This window comes from Drosophila eugracilis, unplaced genomic scaffold (genome assembly GCF_018153835.1).
Source record: "Drosophila eugracilis isolate 14026-0451.02 unplaced genomic scaffold, ASM1815383v1 contig_90, whole genome shotgun sequence".
Taxonomy (NCBI): Eukaryota; Metazoa; Arthropoda; class Insecta; order Diptera; family Drosophilidae; genus Drosophila; species Drosophila eugracilis.
The window spans coordinates 5,891,790-5,907,979 of record NW_024573812.1 but is presented as its reverse complement, the minus strand read 5'-3'; the positions used below and the strand labels follow the sequence as shown (position 1 = coordinate 5,907,979).

General features: G+C 43.0%; 2 protein-coding genes across 12 annotated transcripts; both read right to left on the bottom strand.

Annotated features, from left to right (window-relative positions):
• Nucleotides 1-64: 64 nt before the first annotated feature.
• LOC108113096 (glutaminase liver isoform, mitochondrial) lies at nucleotides 65-9,230 on the bottom strand. 11 transcript variants are annotated; one of them, XM_017223548.2, is made up of 7 exons: nucleotides 8,856-9,230; nucleotides 5,481-5,587; nucleotides 3,235-3,264; nucleotides 2,401-2,640; nucleotides 1,968-2,341; nucleotides 876-1,906; nucleotides 65-734 (listed from the first exon to the last, which is right to left on the bottom strand). In XM_017223548.2, the coding sequence occupies exons 1-7, from the start codon at nucleotides 9,048-9,050 to the stop codon at nucleotides 555-557; spliced, it is 2,157 nt and encodes a 718-aa protein (XP_017079037.1). In that variant the 5' UTR covers nucleotides 9,051-9,230; the 3' UTR covers nucleotides 65-554. The 11 variants fall into 11 exon arrangements, with proteins under 11 accessions (XP_017079037.1, XP_017079043.1, XP_017079039.1 ...); XM_017223554.2 differs by lacking the exon at nucleotides 8,856-9,230 and adding an exon at nucleotides 5,862-5,897; XM_017223550.2 differs by lacking the exon at nucleotides 3,235-3,264.
• A 321-nt stretch (nucleotides 9,231-9,551) lies between these two features.
• On the bottom strand, nucleotides 9,552-15,743 carry LOC108113193 (nucleoporin Nup188). Its single transcript, XM_017223720.1, has 8 exons — nucleotides 15,628-15,743; nucleotides 14,328-15,565; nucleotides 14,157-14,266; nucleotides 13,131-14,095; nucleotides 11,001-13,071; nucleotides 10,785-10,939; nucleotides 10,508-10,721; nucleotides 9,552-10,450 (listed from the first exon to the last, which is right to left on the bottom strand). Exons 1-8 carry the CDS (start codon nucleotides 15,651-15,653, stop codon nucleotides 9,617-9,619), a joined length of 5,613 nt encoding a protein of 1,870 aa, XP_017079209.1. The 5' UTR covers nucleotides 15,654-15,743; the 3' UTR covers nucleotides 9,552-9,616.
• Nucleotides 15,744-16,190: the final 447 nt, after the last annotated feature.

Here is a 16,190-nt window from a genome sequence, read left to right as displayed (position 1 = left end):
GCAAATTGTAAACCTTCCACCCCGAAAAGACTTTCAAACCATTTAAGTAAAGATATGCCATATATTTTGTGTGTTTTTCAGCTAACTACGTATATATATTTATATATTCAACTGGAATCGAGTAGATAGCTCGATCTTTATGGAACAGGATAGTTAATACACATACAAACGCATACAAATATCAATTGACAAGTACGAATGCGATACATTTAGGCGGGTCACAGACCCAAAAGTTTCTTTCGGTTAGTAGATGGATATTCGTTAAGATTATTGTCATTGTTTCGTCGTAGGATACCCTGGAATTTTAGTGGCTAACTAAGCGCTTCTAAGTACAAGTACAAATGCCGCTCGTGCAGTGGATCCTGCTCGAAGGACCACGACTTGCACATGGGATGACTACTACAAATTATATAGGACTAACCAGCCGACCAGCGTGAATGGGTGGTATGTTTTTTTGGGTCTTAACTTTAATCTAATACGTGATATTTAAACTAAAAGCTTGTGCGAATAATTTAGTCAGAGAGATTCTGCGGGGATCCTGGATCTCTGGGCGCTTATAATCCTGGCTTGGTTTTGTCATCGACGCTGCTGGCACTGCCAGCGCTCGCCGTGCTGCCCGCATCCGATGGCACTGGACTGGATCGTCCAGATCCCGCCCTAGAACCAGATTCTACAGGCGTGGGAATGGGACTGGTGGCCGGACTGGTCTCCAGGTCGCTCGTGCTGACGATTTCCTGGAAAGTAAGATTCGAATTTAGCTTGGTTTTGTTATTATTCTTGCTTGGCTTCCGAGCCATCGCTTCTGTTGGTTTCGGACTTGAACTTGGGCATGGACAAGGGCATGAAAATGGACTTTCACATGGACTTGAACTGACCTCATCTGCTTGTGTCTTGCTGGTCACCGCCTCCGGCTGACACTCCTCGCTAGTCTGATCAGCCTTCTCCGCCCAGGTACGAAGGAACTCCACCACATGGCTGTGTCCAAAGTTCTCGGCCTCATCCACGGGCAGGTTGCCCCAACGATCCTTGGGGTTGTGGGGAACATGACACTGTTCCAGCAGGAACTTGACGCACTCCAAGTGTCCTTCGGAGGCAGCCAAATGGAGGGCAGTACGACCATCGTAGTCAGCCAAAGTGATGTCCATGCCAGAGAGACGGTGACGACGCAGGGCCGTAACATCTCCGCTGGCAGCTGAAAAGAGTAGATTCACAATGGACAGACCCTTGGTCTCGTAGCGATGCTTCCGCGGATCCTTCTTGTTGGACAGATGCTTCAGGTTATCGTAGCGATGGAAATTAAACATGGAGACCAGCTCCTCGCAGAACTGCAGTCCTCGCACCGTATTGCCCAGGTGATCCAGAGGCGGGGACCAGGCAAAGATGCCCATCACATTGGGGATGACCAGCATCATGCCGCCGCTCACTCCAGATTTGGCTGGCAGACCCACTTTGAAGGCAAACTGACCGGAGTAGTCGTACGTTCCGCAGGAGTGCATGATCGAGAGTACATCTCGGATCACCTCCGGTCGGAACACCTTCTCCTCAGTGGTGGGACAAATACCACCATTGGCCAAACTGGCAGCTATCACGGACATTGCCTCGCAGTTGGTCTCCATGGAGCAGCATTGGAAATAGAAGTCCATCACCTCCTTCAGATTGGTGCGCTTGGGGAAGCACTTGTTCTCCCTCATATAGAAACCCAAAGCGTAGTTTCTATCGGCAGCCTCTCGTTCGGACAGGAATACGGCATTGTTAAAGCCAATGTACTCTCCACCGGATAGCCTTTTAAACCAGGACATGGTGTAGTCAAAGATCTCCGCAGATGTCATGTCCGGCTTGACCAGAGCGTTCATCAGGGAGCAGGTGAGAATGGCACCAGCATTGATCATGGGATTGTGTGGTTTCTCTGTAGGGAGAAGATCATAAAAATTATATTTCTTTCTTACTAATTCATAGTCCAAACTTACTGTTCTGATCTAGGACAAGTTCATTAAAGTTCCTGCCACTTGGCTCTTGGCCCACATACGAGTGCACCACCTTGGGTCCCAACTTTTCCAAGGCAATGGCATAAGTCAGCGGCTTGCTGCAACTCTGGAGGGTGAAAGGCACCTCCACATCGCCGATGGAGAAGCGTTGTCCATCAACGGTGCAGATGCTCAGACCCCAGGAATCGGGATTATAGCGAGCCAGCTGTGGAATATAGTCAGCCAATTTGCCCAAAGTATTGGTCTTGCAGCGGTTGTAGATGTCCTCGATGTCCTTGACGAAACTCGTAAAGTCGGGGATCACAAACTGCTGTCTAAAGGCCTTGGCAATCAGGACAATATTGGGAGCCACCACACTGGAAAGGGATAAAGATTACAGATCTGTAAGATAGGATTATCCTTAGCTCAAACTTACGCCTTGAAGGTCTCCCTATTGAGATGCTGGGTCTCAGCCGAAGAACCCGTCTCGTAGTTATTCAATTTATGAACTTTCTTCAAGTTATCCATCAACTCACGCACTCTCGGATCATTCCTGCGAATGCCCGTGGTCTTTAGTCCGGCCAGGAATTTACCCATCGAGATGAGGCCCGTCTCCTCGCTGGCGAACATGTCGAATAGCACATCCTCGGCATTTCGCTGTTCCTGCTCCCGATGGCTGTGAATAGAGTTAGAAAAGGTTATTATGAGAGGGGGAAATTAGCGAAATACCATAGTTTCGAAGCCATAGAAAAGCAATTGGGTTTAGGGCACCTGCTAATTGAGCGGCGATCCCCGACTGAATTTTAGCATGCGTGTGTGGAAAAGCAATACAAAATTCACAGAAATTATAGCACTAACACTACGAGGGGTGTTTAGGGGGGGGAGGGGTGGTGGATAACAAAAGGGGGAATTTTAAAAGGGGTTTGTCTTCTGGCCAACTGGCGCTGAACTCCAAGTGCTAATTGGCTCACAGACATCTAATGCAGCGCGGACAAACAAAAAACAAAAACTGCACAGATCCAGTTGGGCTTTTCTAAATATAGTTACTCCTCCATGGTTAACTGATTTCATTAATTGGGGATATTTTCTTGAGAACTATCAAATCAATTTGGCAAATCATTTGTCTTTCTGCGCTTTGACTTCAATCGACTTCAATTCATTTGATTTGGGCTTGATTAAGAGATCGTTTGGGTTTTGGTAGCATGGCAACTGAATTCAAATTCTACTTGAAGGGGATACACAACAGAACGGTTCAATCAAGATTACTCACGGCCGCATCGAATAGTGGCGTCGCTGATTGCTAGAAATGGTGATAGACAGGATGATCGGATGGCAATTGTTAGTTAGATTTCCATATGTTGGCCATAAAGATCGTGTAATGAGCGTCAATCAACGTAATTTTCATTTATGATACTTATAAAAGGGGTGTGTCATATAGATAAAGTTAGGGTGTGTATAAGTGTGTAGATGTGCACAATCTATTTTTACAATCCACATAGACTACATAGTGACCCTGCCCCTGACTTGTCTGTTTTGGTTTTTAGCTTTTTCCGGCACTATTTTTACCTGATAATCGAGGAAATAGTGCGCACTATAGTGCCGCGACGATTCTGCAATGGGATGCCCTCGATAATTTCTTCAATAATGGCCGCCGTCTCCGTGGTCTCCTGCTCTTTGTCCCTTCTATAGTTCTCCTCCCGCTCCTTGGTCTCCCCATCTTCGCTCTGCCGCTTCAAGGCGTCCAAATCATTTGTCTGCACCATCTCGGCGTATACGTGATATTTCTACGTATGAGCAATATTTTTGCTTAGAAAAATGAGTTTGAATGTTTTTTAATATTTATTGAAACTGGGATCGCCTTGACTTGAGCGTTGAGCTGTTGCAAGTTTAATGGGAACAACAGTAAGCGCGCCGGCATTTTATACATTAACGGAAAGTGTGACTTTTGCTGCTGCTCCCATCCCAGCGAACGGAGCACTTAGATAGCCGGCTAGCTATATGACTTGGAGAGATCGGAGAGCGGTGAGTTGTGAGCAGGGAGCACCACGGAGAGCACCACCGCAATGTGCTAATTTCTAAATCATGTTATTGCCAATAAAATAAATTAATTAACTCCTTTTTCTCTATGCAAACCCTGGCAGGTACACAAAAAACCACACGAGTAGATATGGCTGGATTTATGGCATTATGCCATTATAATGGCACTGGCCATTGTCTGGCATTCTGTACTATATAGTTGATATTCACATGGGCCACTACCACTTCGAAACTGATAAAGAGGAAAACGTCACGGGTCGAAATCACTTTTCTTTCAATTCTCTGATAAGAACGAGGTGGGCACGTCTCCGGGATGATTCACAATTACCTGATATACTTCGTTATCACCTTGATGAAAGTTTCCTTCTGACTTTTGGTACACAGTCCAGCGACCATTTCGGCTATAATACCAGCATCTATCAGATCCGCATCATCCTGAATACGTTCCTTGCCCTCTTCAGTACCGGACAGGGGTTGCTTGACTGGAATCTCAACCTTCTCCTCCTCCACCTTGGCGGCATTCTGTTTGACCAGCTCTATGAGCTCTTCTCCCGTCATGGACTTCAGATCGTCTACAATCTTCTGCCTTATGCTATCCTTGAACTGGTCCGCCTCCTCAGCTGTATATCCATCAAGTGGGAGGGGAGCCTTCTCGGTGGCATATTGCAGCAGATTCCAACTACGATCGCCCATCATTTTGATAATAACTATATATATATATATCCTCTTTTTTGCACTGTGCAAACTTGCGGCCCGTCGCCGCCGAAATGAGACCAGTCGGCGAATGGCCAATGGTTTTATAGTTCGCCAACATCATACATCAAAGCCAATACATACAGATCTATATATATATATAGATTTATCATTCAGCAGACCCAAAAAGAGTGAGCGAATTCGATTTTTATCTTCGTTTAATAAACGTATGTTAATTTATTTTTATGCGCTGGCGATTGCTGGCAATTAGCGCGTGCTTTCGGAGCACCGATACCTCCCATTTGGGCTGCTCCAATCCCCAATCCTCTCTAGACCTGCTCTCTACATTTGAAACAAAAGGGATAGCCCAAAAACAATATTTACCCCAAAAAGTGCCATCAAAATATTTTCGCAAATCTACTTTGGACTTAAGCAAAGATTGTTAATTGTGTGTGTCAACGATTTGGGGGGCTGTTGATGTTTTTCGAAAACAATATTTTCCGTACTAAGAATAGAACTGCAAACTGCAGTGGGATCTAAAAATGGATCATTCGGATATGAAATGCAGCCTGGTAGCAGCGAATTTTGTTGACCCAAGTGATTATGGCCACGTGGAAAGAAAAAAAGTGGGAAAAAACCATAACAGACAAGGCAGGTTGACAAATATTTTGTAACCCTAACAATTAGTAACTAAATGCATTTGTTCAAGTGCTCTGATTTGGATTTGTTATAAGGTGTTAGGTGATAGTTATGATAATAAAGGGTAAACTTTGTTTTCATACTCACAGTTTGGCATTATCCTCTTTGGTCTTTGGTGTGGAACTGGTGTCGTAGAAGGACAATTTCCTATTGGCAAATACCAAATTCAATAGCGGTGGAGCGCGCAGTTTCTTCTGAAATGAACAGAACATTGGTTAAGTATTACAACTGTAGTTCAGGTCAGGAATTCCCCTCTAAAATCACGTATTTCCAGCTATTTGAAGTGTCAATTCTATGGCACGTACTAGCATATTTTAGTGGTGTATTTGCAATGTATACCCCAACTGGATCAAAACTGAAATAATGACAAAATGCCATTAACGAGCACCTTTTATAGAAAGAAGGAGTTTTGGTCTATCCAAAACTTTTACGATATCCCCAAAACTAGGCAACACTTTTTAGGCTTACAAGGATGGTAATAACATTCATGCTGCTTAGATAGTTATTTTTAGAATATTTCCCTAATATTTGCAATGCTATCTCCTTGCATATTATTAATTTGGAAAATATTTTCCTTAAGTCTACAAACTGTTCTAAGCCTACTTGCTTTTTCTATTTACGTTAATGGGGAAATTTAATCTCTTTCATTAATGTAATCAAATACTTCTTGGCCAGCCTTAGGTCCTTAGTACTAATGTATTGGATTACCTAACCGCATGACATCAGCGCAACAGATGTCTCAGCCATTTTCTTCATTTCCTTTCGTTTGTAATTGATTAAATAATATTCTTTTGATTACAACTGATTAAATGCACGTGCTTATATCTCTACTATAAATCTGTTTTTTTTTAATCCCAGAAAAGGCTGCCTCCAAAATCTGTTTTCGTTGTTAAGCTGTTTTCGCACTTGCTGCTTATTTGCATATTATTAAATACATATTTAACCAAAAGAAAGTCATGTGAGGGTGAGTATCTCTTACAATAACAACAACAACAACAGCAGCATCAAGTGCGGTATATAAATAAAAAGAATAAAATATATTTGCCAAACAAGTTTCCGTTCAAGGGGCCTGCCACCATCAGCGTGGGACTTTGACACCTTTCAAATTGGAATTCGAAAAAAGCTGACGAACCGTTGACGCACAATTCGCACGGAAATGCAGAGATTAAAAGAGAAAAGAGAAAATTATTTGGGTGAAATAAGAGAACTATCTTTAAGTCACTTCCTGAAGTAGAAACTATCACTATGTCGCTTGTTAAAGTTTAAAGTCTGTTATTGCCATGCATTGCGAAATAAGTTTGTTATATATCAAGTTAAGTTTTCAAAGAAATGTCATTGTTAGGTTTTCAATATTTCTTATCGAATATATGTAATGGTTTAAAAACAGGTGGACTTTAATCGTTAGAATATTATCAGAAATATCATTGTAAATCTTTTCGTATTTATGAATGAGATTTATTGCTTTAACTGTTAGTCACCAAATAGCATTATCTTTATAAAGACTATAATAGGTGAGTAAAAAGTGATAGGTTTTAAGTCTAATAAAGTTAAGACGGGAGCAACTTAATAGAGCTTTTAAAAATGCATGACGCTCAAAGCAGCTGAGTTAGTGATAAGCTAACCATATAGTGTTTGTAAAATATGTAGCCTTTTTCTATACACCATTTATATATTTTTATCTGGCCCAGATATTTCTTAAGGATTTTTCCAGAAATAAATGAAGTAAATCTACAATTTTCTTTAATACTTTTTAAATAATTAAATTGAAAATCGGATTCTTAAAGTATCTGCACATCTTATAAGCAGACTAAGAGATTAACCATAATATTTGTTTAAATATTTCGAGAGAACTTCTTAACTCTCTTGTTTTCTCTTTTCCTCTCTTCCCTAGTTACCATGTGGGAAGTGAAGGGGCTTGGTTTTTGTGTTGTGGCACCTAAAATATTTATATGTACTCGCATATGCTAAATATTTATGAATGTGTGCGGCTCTTTCTTTATTCATTTCTTTCCATGGCAACGAAAGAATCGCAATAGCGATGGACTTTTGCCAATTCTGGGCCAGCTTAATTGCTTTCCATAATATTCCCCATAATATGAAGTATCACCTCTGGCTTTATTTGTTCATAATTACTTATATATAATGCGTGTTTTTTGTGTTGCCATGCTCACGTTTACACTATTTATTTTCGGGCGACAGTTTCGCGTGACTTTGACAATGAAAGAGTCTGTGAATCACATACACAACGAAAAATGTAGCATTGTTTTTTATAAGAAAATTGCTCTTATCAGTGGTATAATATGTTGAATTATGGACATTAAAAAATGTGTAACATGCACTAGAGAAGAAGATTTTGAATTTAATATATACCACGATATATTTAAAATTTCTAGGGAAGACATCTACAAATGATCAAAATCAGATGGTTTTGACCTTTAAATGAGATAAGATGGTAATTCGTAACTGATAAGAACATGTGTCTTGTTTAGACTTAGTAACACCATAAACTTTAAAAATAGCCAAACTATTTTTAGCTATCGAAATTGCAAACATCTTGTTGTTATGTTGATAAGATTTGTAATCCATCGGATAAGATTAAGATTGTTTTCTAAGAAGGAAATCATATATCTTATAATTTACATAGAAAAACTAAACATTTTTTTTGCGTGCATGTTAAATATTTCGAATAGCACACGATTCTTACTGATGTTTTATGACCTACAGATTAACAATATTTTCGTATAGCCATATGAATTCCCAAACCCAATCACACAATCAGTGTTTTTCAAATGTTTTGCTTGGCGTCTCGCCGTCGTCTGAGTTTTTGACATTTTTATAAACTTGTTGACGACCAGTACCATTTATTTGGGAGTTCCACATGTGACATGTGGTTTTCGGGGGATTAAAGATGAGTGTGTCATTTGATTTGCACCTGATTAGCACCTAGCTCCCGAAAAATTTGTCATGATAATTTCACAATTAGTTTGGCCAGTAGTCTAGCCGCCGCCGCCGTCGCAATCCCTGATCTGATAAGATATAACTCATTATCTTTCTTTTTGGGAGAGGCAGGACAGTGGGTGTGTTATCTGGATATTGCGTCAGTCACGCTGTGCTTGGCATTTATCTAATTAAACTAACGTCCCGGCGTCTTCATTAAAAAACAAATCTGGCGTTGTCAGGCTGAATGAAAGTCATATGCCCTTACGTGCCAAAAATCAGATCCGGTATCCAAAAGATATCTTCGTTTGTTTAATTTTCAAAATCTATTTTTGGATTTCTGCACATTGTTTAATTTTGCCGCCAGCAAATGCGCAAATACTGTTCGGGGATTATGCCTTCACTTTTTCGGTTATAACATGAAAAATCAATAGCCGGGCGAAATTCAGGCCCAAAAAATGTACATAGTCAGCTGTTTAACGGTTCAACCCCCCTTTTTGAGGCAAATCCAAACGCGGAACTCACCTCATTGCATATTTTCTGCTGCAGCTGTTTGCCCGTATGTCCGAACTTGGCGCGCTTCAAGAGATCCGTCTCCTGGTCCAATAGCTCTGCGGGCTCGGCGGCGGATGCCTTGGCGCGATGATGGACCAACACCTGTCCCTGGGTCGTCAGTAGACGAAGGTTTCGACCGGCTAGCGTGGGAACACCTTTAAGCATTATCACAATCACTGATTTGGCTAATTGGTTGCCCTAATGACGACGACGTCTCTTTGATTTTGATCGGATTATCGGATGCCTAATAAGGGGTTAAACCTTTAATGCTCGTACTTGATGTCTTGTCTGGTGGGCTCTTCGTTCACTTTGCGTATCCGCTCCGCTGTCTGCACATGCGTTCTGTTCTACCAATCGCTGGCTACTGAAATGCCAAAAGCAGAAAGCTCATAATCAGCTCAACGCTGCCGCAAAATCACTGGCAGCGGCAAAAGCAGCGATGATTACTTCTTCGATGGCGGTGAGTGAGCATAAAAATGTGAGCTCTTGCTCTTTTTCTCAGAGGGAGAGTTTTACGCCGTGGGAAACACTCTCCTGAAGGAGAGGCCTATGACGTTTTTGGGGGCTCGTCTTAACTAGTGACATCATTAGCAGAATTGTGTAAAGTACGTGAAAAAATACTAAATTCTTATAATATAAAAATATACCCAAAACTACACATTAAAATTATGCGTACAAACTTTATTCAAATACCCTTAGGCCACTTAACAATCAAATAGGAAACAAATAGCTCAGTCGCAATGTGGCATTACATTAAAAAGGGCCGACATCAGCTGGAGGTAGTCCTCTTCCACCATCTGAACTTGCGACAACTCGCAATAACCATTGTCCGAGGGCGGTGGGAAGTACTGCAGGTCGATAGCGGCCAGTTCGTCCTCCAAGAAGGCCTCTCCCGCCTGCTGAGCCGGATACAAGCGCTTCCGACTATCCCTGTGATCTAGAGCCGATGACATGGCTGTACCTTGAATCGCCGCTATGGGACTAAGTTCGCTGCTCATGTCAAAGTTGTGCGGCGGTGGAGTTCTTTGCTGCTGCTGCAGGTGAAGTCTGCGAACCACATTGACTCGCAGTTCATTAGTATTTGTATTACTGCGACGCACAATGTCCGAGCTTCGAGATGAGCTGGGCGAGCTCTTCGCTGGATCCGAGAACTTAAGCTTGTAGTGCCCATGCTTGCGTCGAAGCCATGGGCTCCTGTTTTCCTTGAAGTCCAAAACCACCTTCCGTCGCACAAACTCATTGAAGATCACCAGCTCGTTACTGATGTCCCGGCGTACTATTTGCTTCCAGCGCGATTCCAGATTGGGAGAGCGGATTATATAGATGGCCTGCGAAGCCACCAGCATAAGCAGGTGCTCCAAAGCCAGCAAACAAAGCTGCCCGTCCATGTTGGAAAGCAGTTCACTGGCTGGACAGCTGGCGGACGAAATCGAGGCAGTAGAAAGGGATTTAGAGAACGTTCGGTTCGTTTGGTTTCCTAAACAGGCGTCAGTTTCATCGTTATCCCCGGAGTGCTCCACATTGAGCAGTGAATTTAGAGGCACCTCACTAAAACCATGGTTTTGCTGGAGAATTTAATGTATTAGAAAGTGATGGTCTTAACTGAGGTTCAGTCTTCTCACCATATTCAAAGCCTTTACGTATATGTTAACCAAGTTGAGGATAATTCCAAAAGTCAGCGTCATGTTTTCTTCGTTCAGTTTGGGTGCTCCAAACTTAACATCTAGCAAAGCTGAGTATTTGGAGGGCTCATATACACTGCAGCACAGCAATTCCATCAAATCAGGACTGAATCTCAGCAATGACTTTACGCAGAAAATAATTATATCCGTGAGGCTATAGAGGGTCAGTAAAAACCATTAAAATCCAAATAGAATGAGATTATTTAGCAGAACTCACTCGTTGCAGGCTTGGATGAGTTCATCGTCTATAGTTATGGCCTCGATGCTGCGCAGGATTTCCAGTTGCGAGCGTCGTCCAGCTAAGAGACATTTTAAGTTTCTTTGCTGGTGGAACAGGGATGAGCTGTGGCATAGCAAGCCTTGAACTGCACGCTGTAATACAAGAATCCAGAATAAAAATAATAATCTGACGATCAATAAATTTTGTACTCACCATTATATTACAGAGCGACAGACCATGGTCCTGCTTCCACTCTTTATGATGCTCCGTAAGACTAGCAACTAGGGTAACAGCTGCCTTTATTAACTGCATGGCTGCCGGCTCCAGGGATTGTTTGCTCAACAAGAGCGCGTCCTCCAGGTAAGCAGAGTGGATACCAACAAACTGAAAAGCCTGATGCAGGAAGCATTTCTTGTGCTTTTCGTAGATGATGGTAACGAACTCTATACCCCTGGCATACACAGGCCACCACTGCTCCACAGTCCAACGTTCTGCATCCGCCGGTATTGGCTTAGTAAATTCATTCTTAGACTGCAGAAGTTCCCTCGGTGGCAATAGATTTAGCCACAAATACTCTCCTAAATCGCAATGTAGGAACTCCACGGAGCAGTGGCCTTTCGCGAACACGATGAGCACATCCAGCAGTTGGACACTAAGAACCTGTTTGCTAAACAGGGGTAGAGTTTTGGAGACGCAGCACACGAGCCGTTGGAACAACCGAACCGACACAAAAGGGAGATCCCAATTTCCGGGACCATCGTTGTGGAATATGGTAGCCACAGCCTTTAGAAGATTGAGACACAGGATCAGCGAGTTCGTCGAAGCTTTGCTATCTGAACTTTCCGAATTATTCAGAGGGTGTGATTTATCCAGGCACACCGAATTCTCCATGTGCTGTAGCTCAGTGCAGATAATGCTCACAACGGAGTTAAGGAAACGTAGGGCGATTGATGAGTCCCGGATGAGCAGGTCGGTGTAAAGATGTGTGCACTTGGTAACAATCGCCAGACAGGCCTCTTTGGCTCTTACATGTTGATCCTCATAACATGAGCATATGCGGCTCATTAGCTGCAACAGCAACTCCATCAGTTCCTGTTCTTCCTCAACGGTGTTTGTGTACGAGTGCTTGAACTGGAGTAGAAGGAAGACGTACAGTTCAGCCAACATTATAAAGGGTCGCATGTCCTCCAGATAGTGTGACCGATCAACCAGGACTTTAAGAGTCTTTTGTGCCAGTAGCTTGAACTGCGATTCTGGTATAGTCATGAACTTAGGCTGCTTCTTTAGAATAATTATGATAAGATCTTTGAATGCCTGCAGGCAGCAAATCCAGTCGGGCAGCTCGTCAGTGGAACTCAAATTATTTACAGCCGGAACCTTTGGCATGTTAAATACATAATTTAGCCACGGACCAAAGTACTTTGGTTGGAAGAACTTAGTCATAACTTCCAAAAGAGCGGCATTGTTTCCAGTTCCCATGTAAATTTCAATAGATATGATATTCAGAAGCTGGGTATAGATCCTTACATTCGGCTGAAGTTCGGTGAAGAGCGGCGAGCAGAATTTTTGCCAAAACTGTTTGTCCTTTTGCAGTTCGTCTACTAGCATCTGAAGATTATGCTTCCAAAGCGAGTGGAAGATGTTCATGATCTTAGTGGGCAACGCCTGCTGAATTGTCAGTGGCTCCACTTGAAGAGCATCCAGAAACTCTCTCATATAAGTGACAATGCTCTCTCCAATATTGGGAACACACTCCTTGCCAAAGAAGGAGCGCGAGCGTTTGTCCTGAGAGTAGTTTACTTTAAAGAAGGCCTCGGTGACACCCGGTTGCTTGGCAATGCAAGCATCCACTAGCTCCAAGATAGCCAGCTTGATAGAATCGCTCTCTAACTCATCAGGCAATTTCTGCATGAATGTCAAGCGGATTTGATCCGCCTCCATGTCCAAACAGGCCAATAGAGACATGTTGAACTCCAGGGCGATTCTCTTCAACAGGCGGCAAGACAGAATCGGTAGCCACCTATCAAATATGTTGCCCATATAGCTGCAGACTGTGGGAATGATTCGCAGGGTATCTCGCTGTTTGGGCTGTGTGTATATCAACGCCTCCAGTGGAGAGAGGTTATCGCTGTGACCATATACCTTGTCCTTTAGTCGAAGCACCTGCATCAGAATGCGCATAGACAAACGTACTAGCATCATCAAGCCGTGTGGCTGCTGCTGCATCCAATTCGTTTCAAGCTCCATTGTGTACTGCACATAAGCATTGCCCACGCCAACGAATCTAAAAGAAAAGATATATTAATTTAGTGGTGGGTTGAGTTTATGTATAAGAACTCTTACCTTAAAAGAATCACACCATTATCCAAATTCAGAAGCGAATATACGCACACCTGTAGCAAGAGTTCGCTCTGTTTGCACGTAGATTCTGTATTGGTGTTAAATAAGTCCAAGATATCGCATATATAGCTAAGAACCTCGAAATAGATCTTGTTTCTCTCCAACTGAGAACGGAAGTGCCAGGTGTGCAGGTGTGGAAAAACGTCCCTCAGCAGGAAAATGAGACCCGGAATTTCCACCTGCATATGACGATTCCTTTTCAACTTGGTGTATGTGCGCAAGAAATTGATGTAAGAAAGCAGGAACTCGTATCGCTCACTCTTCTTTTCCACATTATCAATGAGGGAGCCGAGGAATCGTGACTCAAAACCCACGCCTCTAGCGTTGGCATACAACTTGAAGTCGCATTGGGCTCCTTGGCCAACTGTCGGCAGGATGTGGAGGTTACTGATTCTCGAAAATATCTCCTCGTCTACAAGCGGTAGCAAGGCGGTGCAGACATTAAGACAGCTGGACAGAAGGCCAACTGGCGGGGATTGTACACTTTTGAACTTGTGCAACAGATCGACGCACATCTCGGTGGGATGCACCATCTCGGCGCTTATGCCGGAAACCGATTTACTGAGCTTTACGGCACTTTCCAAAAATCTCAAGCCTGCTTCCACGCGACGAATGCGTTCGCTTGATTCAAAATCACCATGTAAGTGACCGGTTTCTCGCAGCAGACAATTAATCTCATGGTGCAATGTATCGAAGAAGTTTACCTGGGTGCGAAAGTGCATAAAGCAGCCAGATGGATGTTGGATGGCAGTGCAACTAGTTCCTGCGGGTATGGTAAAGTCAATCCGCGGAAAGGGGCGAACACTGGCTATAAGCTCAAATTCATCTGTGTCAACTTCTCTGAGTTTGTGTTGATTTTCATCGTAAAGTAGGGCCAGTATAGGCAGCGATTCTAGCTGACTTTTTATCTAGTAAATTATAAACATTAAATAAGCGAATGCTTTTAATTATATAAATTGACCGGCTTACGTAGTTTCCTTGACCTGCTTTAGTTAGTGATTCAGCCAGTTTCGACAGATGTGTAAAATCTAGAGGGAAGTTCTCCAAAAGCGTTTTATACAGCGACCGCGGTCCATCATCTGAAAGGGGAAAATGTTTTGTTCAAAACCAAAATATTTATAAACATAATGCAATACTGACCCTCTCGACTGCAAAAGTCTTTGGCTAAATGTGGCCATGAGACAAGTTCGCAGAGTAGCTCGTAGATGCCCTCATATCGGCCACAACTGCCATCGCCATCGAACAGATTACACATGTATCCCAACTGGTTATAGATGGTCTTGCGTACAATTCGCGACAACGAGGAGTCATCGGCGTACATGGTATGCCTTACAACTAGGTGGAGTTGGACAAAGCACTTCAGATCCACGGCTCTCTTGCCCAACTGCCGACAACGGAGCAAACTGGAAGCGTCGTCGGCATCATTGGTGCCTCGCAGGCGGAGCAGCATCCAAACCAGAAGCAATGGACCGTGCTCCGGTCGGTGGTGCATAGTAGAAATGTCAACCTGCAAATCCTCTATAAGTTTTTCGATGAGATTGGCGTGCTCCTCGGGATTCTGAAAGTCCAGGCATTTCAAAATTAACATTAGCTCTGAGTAGGCTAAGCTGCGGATTAGCTCTTGATGATATGGCTGGCTTTCATCCATATAATTCTGTATCTTTCCAAAGGAGTGTTGCTTGCAGGCGGCGAATATTCTTTTGATGTGCTCCAATCCCATGGGTAAGTATTCCGCCAGCAACAGCAGAATGTGCAGCACTTCGTTGATCTCGCGGGCGTTTCTCTCCGACCACGCAACAAGTCGCTCCATAGAGTGGAAGCACTCGCCCGCCATCAGCTTTCTGGGTGGAAGTTCGCTGATCAAGCTTTCCAGTTGGTCTAGGTATGAATCTCTTAGACGGGCGAGGGTGATCTTCTCCACCACAGCACGATATTCCTGGTGGTAGGGATGATTCGGTACACGGTGGAAGACAATAAGGTTTTTAACAATCTTAAGAACAATCATGCGTTCTAGGGAGTAATAATGGCGGATGTCCTCGTGTAGCTTTGCCATGTTGGTCTCTGTGGAGATCAGCTGGGTAAGGAGATTCGCCGATCCGCGGTACTCCTTCGTGAGGTAGTAGCAAAGAATCTCCCAGCACTGGGAGGATTCCAGATCCAGCAGATCCTGCAATCGCTCAGTGAAGGGCAGCAGCTTGTCTTGTTTCTTCTCTTTGAGCAACGTGGCCAGCTGAACGTTGGATGCACTTTTCTGCTTGAACTGATGCACACCAGCCTGAAGTTCGGTGGCCACGTTCATAAGCTCCTCACGCACTGTGTCTTGAGGCGTCTCATAGTGAATTCCGGAGACCATCTGCCACAGGCGCTTCCAGTCGATGCTACACGGTAAAACGCGAGATTAAATTCAGATATATATTTCTTTCAGACTCCGGGTACTTACATCACGCACTTCTCCACCGCAGGCATTGTCTTAGTTCTCTTCAACAACTTAAATTTATAATTATTAATAATAGTGTTTTATTCACGCGCGAATTCGTGGCGTTGCCACATAGCATAACAAAACGCCGGGACAGCCAGCTGGTAGCGTCAAAAGTGTATCGATAGACCGATAGTCATATTTTTCTCAAAAAAAATATCCGTTTCTACAGTGGACACTCGGAAGTTTGATATGATAATAAATGGTTTAAGTTTAAATTATTTAAGAACTGTGCATGGAAATTTATATACGAAAAAGGTTTTTAAAGAACTTAACAAGAATAATGTAGAAGAAGCTGACCATTACCATTACCTGACCATACTCAAGTAATACTAATTAAATGCACATACAGCACATATTTAGAAAATCTGTGTTTATTTGTGTAACAAACAATTGTGACTTAATATGTATGCACATATAAAAATTTGGGACACAGTTAAATTATATGTCTATAAAGTTTTCATATTTTGATCTATAAATTAATTTTGTTCTATTAACTACTTAAAGGGGCACCCCTGTGACATTTC